Source organism: Schistocerca americana, chromosome 2 (assembly GCF_021461395.2).
Source record: "Schistocerca americana isolate TAMUIC-IGC-003095 chromosome 2, iqSchAmer2.1, whole genome shotgun sequence".
Classification (NCBI taxonomy): Eukaryota; Metazoa; Arthropoda; class Insecta; order Orthoptera; family Acrididae; genus Schistocerca; species Schistocerca americana.
This window is the reverse complement of record NC_060120.1, coordinates 770,596,584-770,610,312: the sequence shown is the minus strand read 5'-3', so window position 1 is coordinate 770,610,312 and position 13,729 is coordinate 770,596,584. Positions and strand designations below refer to the sequence as shown.

At 38.0% G+C, this 13,729-nt stretch overlaps 1 protein-coding gene across 1 annotated transcript in view; it reads left to right on the top strand.

Moving 5' to 3' along the window:
• The window catches only part of LOC124595138 (piwi-like protein Ago3), a 198,525-nt gene that overhangs the window by 10,344 nt on the left and 174,452 nt on the right, over positions 1-13,729 (top strand). The window contains exon 2 of the mRNA XM_047133737.1: positions 5,487-5,619. Within this exon, the coding sequence (XP_046989693.1) occupies positions 5,503-5,619 (117 nt within the window). The 5' untranslated portion in view covers positions 5,487-5,502. The remainder of the gene's footprint in view (positions 1-5,486; positions 5,620-13,729) is intronic.

Genomic DNA, 13,729 nt, shown 5'->3' with positions numbered 1-13,729 from the left:
TCCAAAAACTTCATTTCATAGTAGATGTTAAGCCTCTTGTAAATCAGGTTAATAGTGAACTACAGGGAATTTTTTTGTGTTAGAAAGGTTTATTCAAAAATAAATTCTCACTCATTTTCCAAGACTGTTTAAACGAAAATAATTCTGATATTGACACTTGTTATTTCGAAACCACACTTTTCACATGTGATTCAACCTTCTCTGAACAGGTTTCAGGAATTCAGAAAGTGATGTTAGCTTATGGTAGACAACGTCTTGAGGCTTGAGAAACAGAATTAAAATTTTCTCTCTTTAATATTTACATTGGCAATTTTGAAATGCACTTGCTTGATTTAAAAAACAAAGAATTGTGGAGCTTGAAATTTGAACAACTTTGTACTGATAGACAAATATTAGAATAATCAGCAACCAGTTTCATAAAAGAAATTTTGTTTCCTTAATTGGTTTCAGGCACTTCATGCACTTCTACAGAAGGTTATAACTACCACATTATTTGCGAGTGTATTGTGACAGTTGTAACCTGAATGAGGACACTAAGTGCTTGAAACTGAGTACAGAAGTAACTTTTATGTAACTGGTTGCAGATTATTTCGATATATACAACTACAGTTGTTGAAGATGGGTAAAATACTAGAAATAGTGGTGGAAAACAAATGCAAACTCAGTTCACAGCATGAGTGGTCCGCTTTCCAAGACCTCGAGAAGGTATATATATTGATTTCAACACTTGGGGATCTACATACTCATGCAAACAATCATTTTCAAACATGAACCTTGTTGAGAGAAAATTGTGTAGTTAGTTGGTTGCATGTTCCATAGATCATTTGAATTAGTCTTCTATCAAAATGATGTTCAAAAAATTAGTGTACAAGATATGCTTACATGATTAGTGTTAAAATTCATGAAAACCTTGTTTTTCAGTCCTAATCATGGAACTACACTTGAAAACTGTTTTTATTTTTTTATTTTATATAATAGGCTATTGGTTTTTAAAGAGAAAACAACCATTGAATAAGAGTTGTCTAGAAGAAAAGATTTTAAGTTAGGTTTGAAACTTGCCTTCCTACATTTCAGATATTTTGTGATATTGGCAAATAGTCAGTTCTTCTACTTCCTTTTCTTTAAAGTCACTGGTAGCATTAATAGTGGATAATAGAGGTCATTTCTTCCTGTAATGTAGTAAGTATGGATATCATTGTTCTTCCCCAATTGTGATGAATTATTTATGACAAATTTCATTAGGGAATGTGTGTTTTATGGTTGTGCAGTTAGAATGCTGAACTCCTTGAAGAGATACCCACACAATGACCGTGAGTGAACACCACTTATTTTTCTTGCTGATTGGTTTTGTGCAATCAGCTCTTCATTTCTAGGTGGTGAGCTACCTCAGAAAATTACTCGGTAAGATGTTAACTGCATGGAAATATGTAAGGAGGTTGATTTGTTTGTTTTCAAGCCTAGCAGTTATACGAAGAGCAAAAGTAGTTAAACTTAATTGTGTGAAATGCTCATTAATACACTTCTGGTTTAAGTTTTCAGCAGTATGTACACCTAAAAACTTCAAGCATTCTGCCATATTCACTAATTCTTGTTCATGTGGTCCATCAGTTGTTGGTAAGACACTCTTTATTGTACAGTGATTTTTTTTTAAAGGATCTACTTTCAGAGAACCACTTCATAATTCTTTGTAAAACATCATTATCAGTCCCTTCCGTTGCTTTCTCTGTAATGTGAATCATTATAACACTAGTAAAGTTTGCAAAAAGTACCAGTTGTGCTTTGATGAATGTTACGAGGAAGGTCATCCACATATACGGGTTCTCTCTTGTAAGAGTCATCAGGTACACACTTTCTGGTGTATCAGCAGGTATTTGCAGTCTTGTTTTGTCATTTTGTAGCTGGAGTCAGTCCGAAAAATTACTGCTCATCATGTCTTTCATACAGCACCTAGTCCCAGCAAAAAGCGTCAGTTTGTTTCCATTGCGAACAAAATTATTTTTAAATCAGAATTTTACACACTAATTCGATAGATCACTCCCAAATCAGTTTAGTCCCATATTCATTTTGCCAATATTTATTAACAGGGACAGTAAAACTTTAAGAATAAACATCAGGTCAGCAGTGACTCAGTGCCGCAAGCTTCACAGCAGCAGTTAGTGCGCGCCAGGGCACTGCTGTTACACTGCTGGAGTTTTGATTATTCTTAGTGTTTTACCATCCCTGTTAATACATATTGATAAAATGAATATCGGACTAGACTAAGCTGGAACCAATTAGAATTCCAAATTAAAAATCATTTTGTTCGTAACGGGAAACACAGATGCTTTCCCTTGACACTGGGTGTTGCATGAAAGATGTGATGAGCAGTAATTGTTTGGGCCGACTCCAGCTTCACAGTGGGGGGGGGGGGGGGGGGGAAATTGTAAATACCATCTAAAACAGCAGAGAGAATGCAACTGATAACTAAGGAGAGATACCTTGTGCGACTCCCTTTGTAATTTTTCTTCAGTCACTACAAGTTTCTACCTTTCCAACATTGTTTGAATTATTCAGCACAACTTTTTGCATTCTGCAGTAATGATGCAGGCTGAAGCAATGAATCAAAATTTGTACCAGCACCGGGATTCAAACATGAGTCTCCTGCTTATTAGGCAGATGCACTATCCGTTACACCACACTGACACTGTGGCTACCACAGCTGCACAGAATACCTTACTATGTCTCCCCAATACAAATTCCAATTTGCACTTCAGCCCATTGCTACTCCCCTTCTATAAACTCCCATCAGTTTTGCCGAGGCTCTCCAATATTGGAATAGCACCTTAGCAATGAGAAAAATATGGTTGATTCTGCATGTACCTCAGGCGTAGGTCATATATTAATCATATACAGTTAATATTCCTCCTCCTCCTCTCTGTGTCCATTTCCTCCCCTCCCCCCCCCCCCCCCCCCCCCCCTCCTGCCTCTTTGACTTTGAGCCTTGTTTATTGGTGTTGTAAGGGAAACCTGGCTTGGCCACAAGTCGGTTAAAATGAATCAGTAAAATGGTAGGGATCATTGGTATACAAGGTATGAGAGGGACCTCTCCAATTGCTGAATCCGTGAGGGTAGCAGCTTCAAAGACAGTATTTTACATGGTTTTAATGCCAGAAAGGGTAGGACTACAAAGTAGTATTCTAACCATAAGCTGATAAAGCCATATACAACTTTCTGGTTTTCTGTTGAGCTGGCTGCAAGGAATAAAACAAAACTGTACATTGTTGTGTACACTTATGATTAAAAATTGACAGCCAGCAAGAAAACTAATCTGCACGTTTTCACAGCACAGTTTAACTTTTTTTTCAGTTAGTTTTAACAGAAAACCCCTACAGCGTTATTTAAAACATACATTACATAGCCTATGCTCATCTCAATGGTTATTATAGTATCATGCAAAAATTTGAAAGAAACTGGTCTAGAACTTATTGAAATTTTGCTAACAATGTTTCCCTTTTATAAGTGTTTATATAACATATATATTAAAAATATGTAGTCTATGCCCATTTGAATGTGTACTGTAGTGGACTAGTGTATAAGAATTCGAAGTAATCGGTCAAGAACGTTCTGAGATTTTTGTTAACAAAAGTTTCTCTGTTATATGATATATTTATTTGTCTGTTGCAAACATTATAAGGGATGTGGCCTATGTACATCCAAATGTTCATCAGAGTATCTAGTAAAAATTGAAGTAAATCAGTTGAGAACTTTTCAAGATTTTCCTCAGTGACTTATCCCCTTTGTATAGTGTATAGATATTTATGTATTATATACATTAAAATGTGTAGTTTATGTCTGTTGGAATGTTTATTATAGTATTGTGTAAAACTATGAAGTTAATGAGTCAGGAAAATTCAGAGGTTTTTGCTAACTACATTTCCCACAGCCTATAGCCTGAGTCTGTCTGAACATTTATTAGAGTATCGTGTAAAAATTTGAAGTAGATCGGACATGAACTTTCCAAATTTTTGCTATCAAAATTTCATGTAGCGTATATCTGTACATTTATTAGAGTATCATGTAACGATTTGAAGTGAATTGGACAAGAATCGTCAGAGTTTTGGTAACTAAGAATGTCTTTAGATAGAAGCAATTAATTCAAAGTTAATACATGAAAATAAGTAATATCACATGTGTAAAGATTCCAAATGAAAAAGGAATTGGAAGACAAGCTAAGAGCAAATGAAATAGTTAATGATGATTAAAATTATGTGATAAAGGATTAAACATTAGAAAAAATAACAATTAGACCAATTAATTGAAAAAATAATTAAAACAGAATAATAAAGCACCTGATGAGATTCGAACCCACCACCTTCTGTACATCAGGAACGTACCTCAACCACTATGCCACAATTCTACTCTGTGTATTTTTCATCAGTTTTAAGGTTTGGAAAGATGGCGCAAAATTCCAAATTCTTCTGTCAATTACTTGCAAACATGGGTCCACCAGAGTGATCAACTGCAGGGTGCTGTACCTGGGACCCTAAACTACATCACCGTGTAGATGGTTTAAACAGTCAGTCGCACTGCTTGGGTGTTATCCTTGTAAGACTTGTAATATTTGGTGGGTGAATGTGTAGTCGTCTTACTTATGAGAAGCTGGACGTGTGCCTAAAATTAAAATCATCATATTTCCAAGTATATGTGTGGCCAATACTCCTTGTTAGTGTTTGTAAGTCATATCATTATTTTTAATTTTTTTTGTTTGTTACCCTGCACTTTAGTTTTATCAAATAGTAATTCTGTTGTTATGAGAAGTAGTTATTGTACGTACGTGTAGTTTATCTAAGGTTAAAGCTAATAGTTAATTTTAGGGAGCATTGTGGAATGAAAAAAGATGGTACTGACTGTTGACAAAGGTATGTTGAGTTGGTTTGTATGGATAAAGAGGATGAATAAAGAAGATAGACAAAAAATATAGATGAGTGTGAATAAGGTCAATGTCCATGTATGTACATCAATTACATTGATATTTTAACCCAACTTAGGAATACCCCAATGTACCTACTATATAGTTTATTCAAGAAATTAGGTTCTCAAAAAAAGTTCAATTGTTGTGCTGTTGATACTTGATTAACGAGTTGATTTTTTACTAACGAGTTTGCTGACTACTAGTTTAGACCACGGGAATAACATTTAAATTAAGAATATTAACACCAAATAAAAATTTTAAGATTTAACTTCAGTTCTATTTCTTGGAGAACTATTCTCAGTGTGTATTTCCAAGCTTTTCTCATTGCTGAGATTTATGTATTATGTAAATTGTAATTTTAAAATGAAATTAAAACTGTCGATTATGAATATTGTGTACAACTTGTATAATTTAACTCATATCAGCTAATAATACCATGTCAAAGTAACCCATGTAAGAGTTTGATTCTTAAAACTCCTTTGCACTTGCCCATTAATTTTGAAATGTGCTGATGATCATCTTTTTTCATCCTCAGGCTCTATATAAATAATATGGAGGGCATTGGGAGAGGTGGTCGTGGGGCCAAGCTGCTGGAGGCCCTAAGGGCACAGCAGCGCAGACCTGGCAGTGAGGAACCCGAGAGTTCCCAACCAGTTCCAGATGTTAAGGTACAAACATTTTTATAGAAAATGTCTTGTTCATGATTTATAATGTCCTGCCACGATTATGGTTTTAAAATAATGTCGCTTTTCTTAATAACAATATGGAAAGCATAGATCGCTACTCACCACATAGAGGAGGCATTGAGTCACAGACCTTCACAATAAAAAAGACTGCTCAAATATTATAGCTTTCATATAGTCATCTTTCTGCAGTAGAAAACACACACACACACACACACACACACACACACACACACACACACACACACAAACATTCGGCAGGTTTTTTTTACAGAAAAAAGTAGTCTGACTGTGAAGATACATAGCACACAGTGCTATGATTCTTGATGTAATTATTTATCACGAAAATCAACTGGAACAGACGCATGAAGTCCAGAAAGTTTTTGACAAAGAGAAACCCATGGGGCTTATAGTTTTCTATTCTGGAAGAGCTCTATAGTGAAGACAGATGGGATTTCAAGAATTTTGTCAGAAATGCATGCGAACAGAGTTGTGCTGCAAGCATTGGTAAGCACACATTACAATGGAATCAGTTACCAAGTAGCTATGCAAGGAGTAATTCAGATGGTGATGTCTTTAACCGCTTTCAGATGCTTGAGTGTTTTACTAGGGTCTTTTCTTAGAAGACATAAAGAAAGTGCCACATTTACTAACCAACTGGCAGTATTTATGTGAAGGATCCAGAACCAGGGCAAGGCTGCAGATGAGAGTTGCAGAACATCTCCACAAAATAAATGTCTTCAAGAGAAAGGGAGGAAACACAGGAAGAACTGCAAAGAATAAAGGCATGAAATTAAAAGCTGCTTTGTATCAGATGGTGGTGATTTGAAGTGTCAGGAGCAGCAAATAAATATGGGGGGAAAAGACAGTTGTAATTATAACCTTTCGACCAAAAACCTTATAGCTTTAGTTAAGATTTTAAATATTTTTCTCCTTGGCTTGTTCACGCCTTGGAAAAACTTTACATATTTAAGAAACACCCATTTTGTAACACGATAAATCAGCTGTGCTGGACCCACTTTTAGTTTTGACCATTATAGAATGCTCATGATTGTATTGCATATTCACATTGATCCCTTTTCTTCTGAATTCAGCAAGTGGTACAACATTTTTTTTCTGAAACTCCTTCAAACAAATCTTTCCATTTGTATCAGTCTTTGTAGGTGGAATGAGAAAGATCCCACAGTAGTTTCGTAACTTCAGTTTCTTATAAAAACTAAATAGTTTCTTCTGTAAAACACTCTAGAGTTGCCAATATGTAAACACAAGAAAGAAACAAAGCAGACAACACAGCAGTGCACATGTCCAGTAACTCAACTCTGCCATGTTTTTGCTCACTGCCACAAACTACAAACTTGAGAAAAAACTTCTGTCTACCAGTTTATCAAACTCACAGTTTCAACCAACTGTTGACCACAGTTAAAAACTAAGTCAAACAATAAGTTGAAAACACTTGTCAATAAAGTTCGTTGGAGTTGGTTTTTAGTGTGAAGGTACCTCATGCTGGAGTGCATCTGTGTCTGGTATGTCAGCAACTCACTGTCGGACTCCAGCACCCTGGAATGGTGGCTCCTCCATGTGGTGGGTTGCAGTTATCCTTTCAGTATTGTAGTTATTCCATCCTGAACTTGCCTTTGTTTGATGATGCTTTTCTTAGCATCTTTGACTGTATTGCTTTCATGCAGGATAGTTTCTGAAAACACTTACCAAATGTACTTTCTAGGTGGTTTGATGTCCTATCTGAAGACTAACTAAGCTTGTCAGTTGTAGCTTTATCAAAAGGAAAATTTACTTGAGAAAAACTATAAAATTACAAGGAGACAGAATGGCTGGCCAGTACTAAACTTCAGGAGGCAAAATGCAATGATAGACTAACTTTAAAAAAATTAAAAGTACTAATGATTGTCACAAATAAAAGTGGAAAATATTATGCAAACTTTTGGAACTGTAAGTGTCCTGCTCAGGGAGGAAAGGCTCCTGAAAGTGTAGTTCCGTTTATTGTTATGTTGATGACAATTTCGTTGTCTGGTCTCATGGACGTGAAAAGCTGGTAGAATTTGTGGACCACATCAGCGACATCCATTACAGCATCAAATTGACGATTGAAGTAGAGATGGGTAGAGCCTTGCTGTTCCTTGATGTCCTCATCTGCTGTAAAGCAAGTAGGTGTTCCACCTACAGTGTTTACCGGAAACTCGGCCACTTGGACTGATAACTGCATGCTAAAGACTATCACCACCCGCCACAGAAGTGTTTGGTTCTGAGGATCTTGTGACATTGAGTGGAAGCCATCTGACACTGAAAATCTGCCAAAGGAACTAAGCCACTTGCAGAAATTATTCGAGAAAAATGGCTACAGCTACTGTCAGATTTTGCAAGCCATCTTTTGGAAGACATGTAAGCAGAAGGAACCTGTGGCTCAGTAACTGGAAAGATTATCCAGCTACTAAAAAGACAAAAAATCCATTCAGCCTTCAGGGCTTCAGCAACCCAGGTGACCAGTGAAAGACGATATAGCCTCAGAACCCCAGGATTATATAAAATACTGTGTGAGAATGGACGGTTTCATGTCGGTCAGACTGTGTACTATTGAACAGTGCTGTGTAGAACAAGGTGCTTCTCCTTTTGGTTCCCTGAGAAATCGGTCTTTGCTGAGCAAGCTCTAGAAAATGGGCATTGTTGGGTGAGACTTTTGTTATTGCACGGGCTAATAGTTTCTGGGATAGCATCATAAAAAAAGCATTTGGTATAAAAATTTGTGACAACACCCTTAATAAAGATGGCGGCATGCAGCTAAGCATGGCTTGGAACTTGGCCACCCGATAGTTGAAGTGGGGGTGCAACAAAAACATTACCTTCCATGACGCTGGAGTGAGCATTAGTGACATCACAGAAGGCAGTGTGGCTATGTAAGGATGGTAGCAACAACTAGAAGACAGTCACCATGTGACAATAGCTGAGATGTACTGTGTAGAAAGCTCATGGGTCTTAAACTGCTTATCATGGCTGGAATCTGCAGGGAAATTTTCATCAACTCTGGTGTAGGGATTAATTAGTAGGGGCGAAAGACTACATTCCTGTTATACATCTTTTCTAATCTGAGCACATTCTTGGCCTTCCACTTTTTACCCTCTTGGGTCTTGTACACATTGTATATTACCAGACCTTCCCTATAAATTACTTCTACAAAATGAAAATAATAGGTTACTACTCACCACATAAAGGAGGTGGTGAATCCCAGGCAGACACTATGAAAAGACTGCTGAACATTTAAACTTCCCAACAAAAAGTTCTTCAGAAACACACACACAAGCACAAGTGCAACTCAGACACGTGGCTACTAGCTATGTTTGTTTCATAATATTGTTGTCACTCCTACTTATCTCAGAATTTCAAACATATTGTACCATTTTAATTGTTAAATCCTTTTTCAGGTCAACAAATCCTATGAATCTATGGATTTTTCTTCACTCGTGCTTCCATTATCAAGTGCAGTGTCATAACTGCCTCTATGGTGCCTTTATTTTCCAAACTCATCATCATCTAACAGATCTACAGTTTTCTTTTCCATTTTTCTGTATATTATTCTTGCCAGCAACTTGAATGTATGAGCTGTTAAGTTGATTATGTGATAGGTCGCAAACTTATCTGCTTTTGCTGTGATCAGAATTGTGTGGATGACATTTTTCCAACAGTTTGACGGTACTTTGTCTGTATCATACATTCTACACACCCACTTCAATATTAATTTGATTGCCACTTTACCCATTGATTTTAGGTGTTCTGATAGAATGTTCTCTACCCCATCTACCCTATTTGATCTCAAGTGTTCCATAGCTCTTTTAAATTCTGGCTCTTATACTGGATGTCCTATATCACTTTATATCAACTTCAGGTTTCTATTCTTACATGCCATCAGACATTTCATCCCTGTTAGATTATAAACTGACAGTGTAACCAGTCGTTACAGAATAAAAGCTTTTTAAGGCACTCACCATCTTGACATGTGTCAGCCACAGGTCTTGGGGGGAGGAAAGAGCTCATCTGCCTCAGTTTTATAAGGCTTTTATGTGGTCCCAGTTACAATATGGTTGTCAGGTGTACGGATAAACAGTCTTTCAATTTTTGAAGATCAACAATACTATGAGGAACAAGGCTATCCAGTTATGCGCAAGTGCCTTCTCAACCAGCCTCTGTGCTGTAGTTAAGTCCGTACTTATCCATATGGTGGCAATTCATTGAAATGTTATTCACTAATTGCTCATGGATGAAAGTCATTTAGATGCACTTCCTGTATTGGCACTTCCTGTAAAGCTATTCCCAGTAATAGAGCTGGCAGCCACTCAGAACTCTAAAGAGCTTAAAGATAATTTTTTATTTTATGGAGCACAAAAGAGATGATGACTTCAATAATAAAGTGAAATGTAAAATAATGAGAATGGCAACCACTTACTTATAGTGAGTATTGCATGGCCAGAGGAGTGTGCGTTTGGATGCCTATGTGGTTGTGCACTATTGCTGGAAAAAGAGCTAATGCCTAAAAGCTAGTGGGAATGCTGTTTTCTGTTGTGTGTTACTGTCCGTCACAATTGATTGCTATAGGTGAGGGTTGCCTTTCCCTTATTTTACATATTGCTCCATCCAGAAATTTCCATTTTTGCAGTAATAAAATGAAGTTTTATAACAATTTGTGCTAGCGCTGTGATCAACATTATAAACACATGGTCCCAAAAAATGGATACCTTGGCTGCCCTGTAGTTTGTCTAAATGGGGCCCTCGAAATCATACTCTGAAATGAATGTACTCTGTATTGATGTTGAGGTGAGATGTAATTTTGGGGGAACTAGAGCAGATAAGATGTACAGGGTGGGTGACAAGTAAGTGTCCGTTTGAAATGGCTAGTATTTCCCAAAGTAAATGGTGATCTATTTTACTGAAACAAAATTTATTATGATCAGTAGAATGGAAGAAAATGTTTTTACAGTGTAAATTCCACATAGATGCCAGCATTTTCCAACCATTTCTTTACTTGGGATTGTTCTCAACTAACGTCAACTGGAAGCTTTGTGGAATGTTGGTGAGAATATGCAGAATGAGAACCTCATAAGTCATCTAGTGCACTTGGCTTGATCCAATAAACTTCTTTCTTTGGCCATCCCGGCAAGAATTTGCATGATGCAGCTCAGGGCTGTGCACGTGCCACTCATGGGTACTGTGGTGATTCATCCAATATCCTGGAAATGATAGTCTATACATTTGCATGCACTAATTTCAAAATGTGGTTGGCCACCATCTTGCAAGGAAAAAAAGGTCATTGATATTGTAGAAAGTGGGCACATTTGGCAAATCTGATTTTTCAGCATGACTAGGCACTCGTCTGAGTTCCTTGTGTTCTGAAGAAGGAATGAACAGGTAAGTTGATTTCATCTCACAACACACTGAACCACTAATGTGGGGTGATATGGCATTTACTCAGTGGCGGCATGCAGAGAACTTCTTCTTACCTAGTAATGGGATTTATGGTCATTTGTAAATCTTTCATATGAAACACAACTTTGTCATTCTAGATTATGGTTAAAAATAATGGAGGGAAGTTTCTGAAAAAGTCTAGCGCAGTTTCTCTATACTTCTGATGGTGAGAGTCTGGTGCATACACACAGCAGTAATGAAATTTCCATGAAAGAAATTCCACCTCTATCTACATACATACTCCACAATCCACCATATGGTGCATGGTGTAGGGTACCTCGTACCACAACTAGCATCTTCTCTCCCTGTTCCACTCCCAAACAGAACAAGGGGAAAATGACTGCCTATATGCCTCTGTACGAGCCGTAATATCTCTTTATCTTATCTTTGTGGTCTTTCCTCGAAATGTAAGTTGGCGGCAGTAAAATTGTACTGCAGTCAGCCTCAAATGCTGGTTCTCTAAATTTCCTCAGTAGCAATTCACGAAAAGAACGCCTCCTTTCCTCTAGAGACTCCCACCCGAGTTCCTGAAGCATTTCCGTAACACTCGTATGATGATCAAACCTACCAGTAACATATCTAGCATTCCGCCTCTGAATTGCTTCTATGTCCTCCCTCAATCCAACCTGATAGGAATCCCAAACGCTCGAGCAGTACTCAAGAATAGGTCGCACTAGCGTTCTATAAGCGGTCTCCTTTACTGATGAACCACATCTTCCCAAAATTCTACCAATCAACCGAAGACGAATATCCGCCTTCCCCACAGCTGCCATTACATGCTTGTCCCACTTCATATCGCTCTGCAATGTTACACCCAAATATTTAATCGACGTGACTGTGTCAAGTGCTACACTACTAATGGAGTATTGAAACACTACGGGATTCTTTTTCCTATTCATCTGTATTAATTTACATTTATCTATATTTAGTGTTAGTTGCCATTCTTTACACCAATCACAAATCCTGTCCAAGTCATCTTGTTTCCTCCTACAGTCACTCAACGATGACACCTTCCCGTACACCACAGCATCATCAGCAAACAGCCACACATTGGTATCTACCCTATCCAAAAGATCATTTATGTAGATAGAAAACAACAGCGGACCTACCACACTTCCCTGGGGTACTCCAGATGATACCCTCACCTCTGATGAACACTCAACATCGAGTACAACGTACTGGGTTCTATTACGTAAGAAGTCTTCGAGCCACTCACATATTTGGGAACCAATCCCATATGCTCCTACCTAGGTTAGGAGTCTGTAGTGGGGCACCGAGTCAAACGCTTTCCGGACGTCAAGGAATATGGCATCCGTCTGATACCCTTCATCCATGGTTCGCAAGATATCATGTGAAAAAAGGGCGAGTTGCATTTCGCAGGAGCGATGCTTTCTAATGCCGTGCTGATGCATGGACAGCAACTTCTCTGTCTCAAGGAAATTCATTATATTCGAACTGAGAATATGTTTGAGAATCCTGCAACTAACCGATGTTAATGGTATTGGTCTGTAATTTTGAGGATCCGTCCTTTTACCCTTCTTATATACAGGCGCCACCTGCGCTTTTTTTCAGTCGCTCGGGACTTAACGTTGGGCAAGAGATTTGCGATAAATGCATGCTAAGTAAGGAGCCAATGCAGTAGAGTACTCTCTGTAAAACCGAATTGGAATCCCATCAGGACCTGGCGATTTATTTATTTTCAACCCATTCAGCTCCTCCATACGGTAATCTGTACGAGACTCAAACGGCGGTATGTTTGTACGATCATCCTGCGTGAAAGATTTCTCAAATGCTAAATTTAAAATTTGAGCTTTCGTTTTGCTGTCTTCCGTTGCCAGGCTAGACTGACCAATGAGTGATTGGGTGGAAGCCTTCGACCCGCTTACCGATTTAACGTAAGACCAGAATTTCCTTGGGTTTTCAGCAAGATCTTTTGCTAAGGTATGATGGTGGTAGTGATGCTTCGCGCATCGCTCTTTTTACAGCAGCATGAACCTCTACTAACTTTTGCCTGTCCTCATTCTCCCGATCTTTCTTGTACCACCAGTGCAACTGTCTTTGCTTCCTAAGCATTCTCCGAATTGTGCTGTTAAACCACGGTGGGTCTTTTCTGTCCGTAACCCACTTTTTCGGCACATACTTGCCCAATGCGTGATTTACAATGTGTTTAAAATTTGCCCATAATTCTTCCATGTCCATCGTACCGGAAGTAAATGAAGTTGATTCATTTACTAAGTGGGATGCTAACAACTGCTTATTTGTTCTTTCTAGTAAGAATACTCTCGTAGCCTTCTTGACCTACTTTTTAACTTTCGTAACCATAGTCGTAATGACAACATCATGATCACTAATCCCTGTCTCAACACTGACACCGTCGATGAGGTCTGGTCTGTTCGTGGCTACCAGATCTAAAATATTTCCATTACACGTTGGCTGTCGATTTAGTTGCTCAAGACAGTTTTTGGATAATGTGTTCAAAAGTAATTCACACGACGGCTTGTCTGTACCACCTGTAATGAATCCATAGACATCCCAGTCTATACTAGGTAGGTTGAAGTCGCCTCCAACTAATATAGCATGGTCCGGGTACTTCTGCGATACAGAGTGTAGACTCCTTTGAATGATT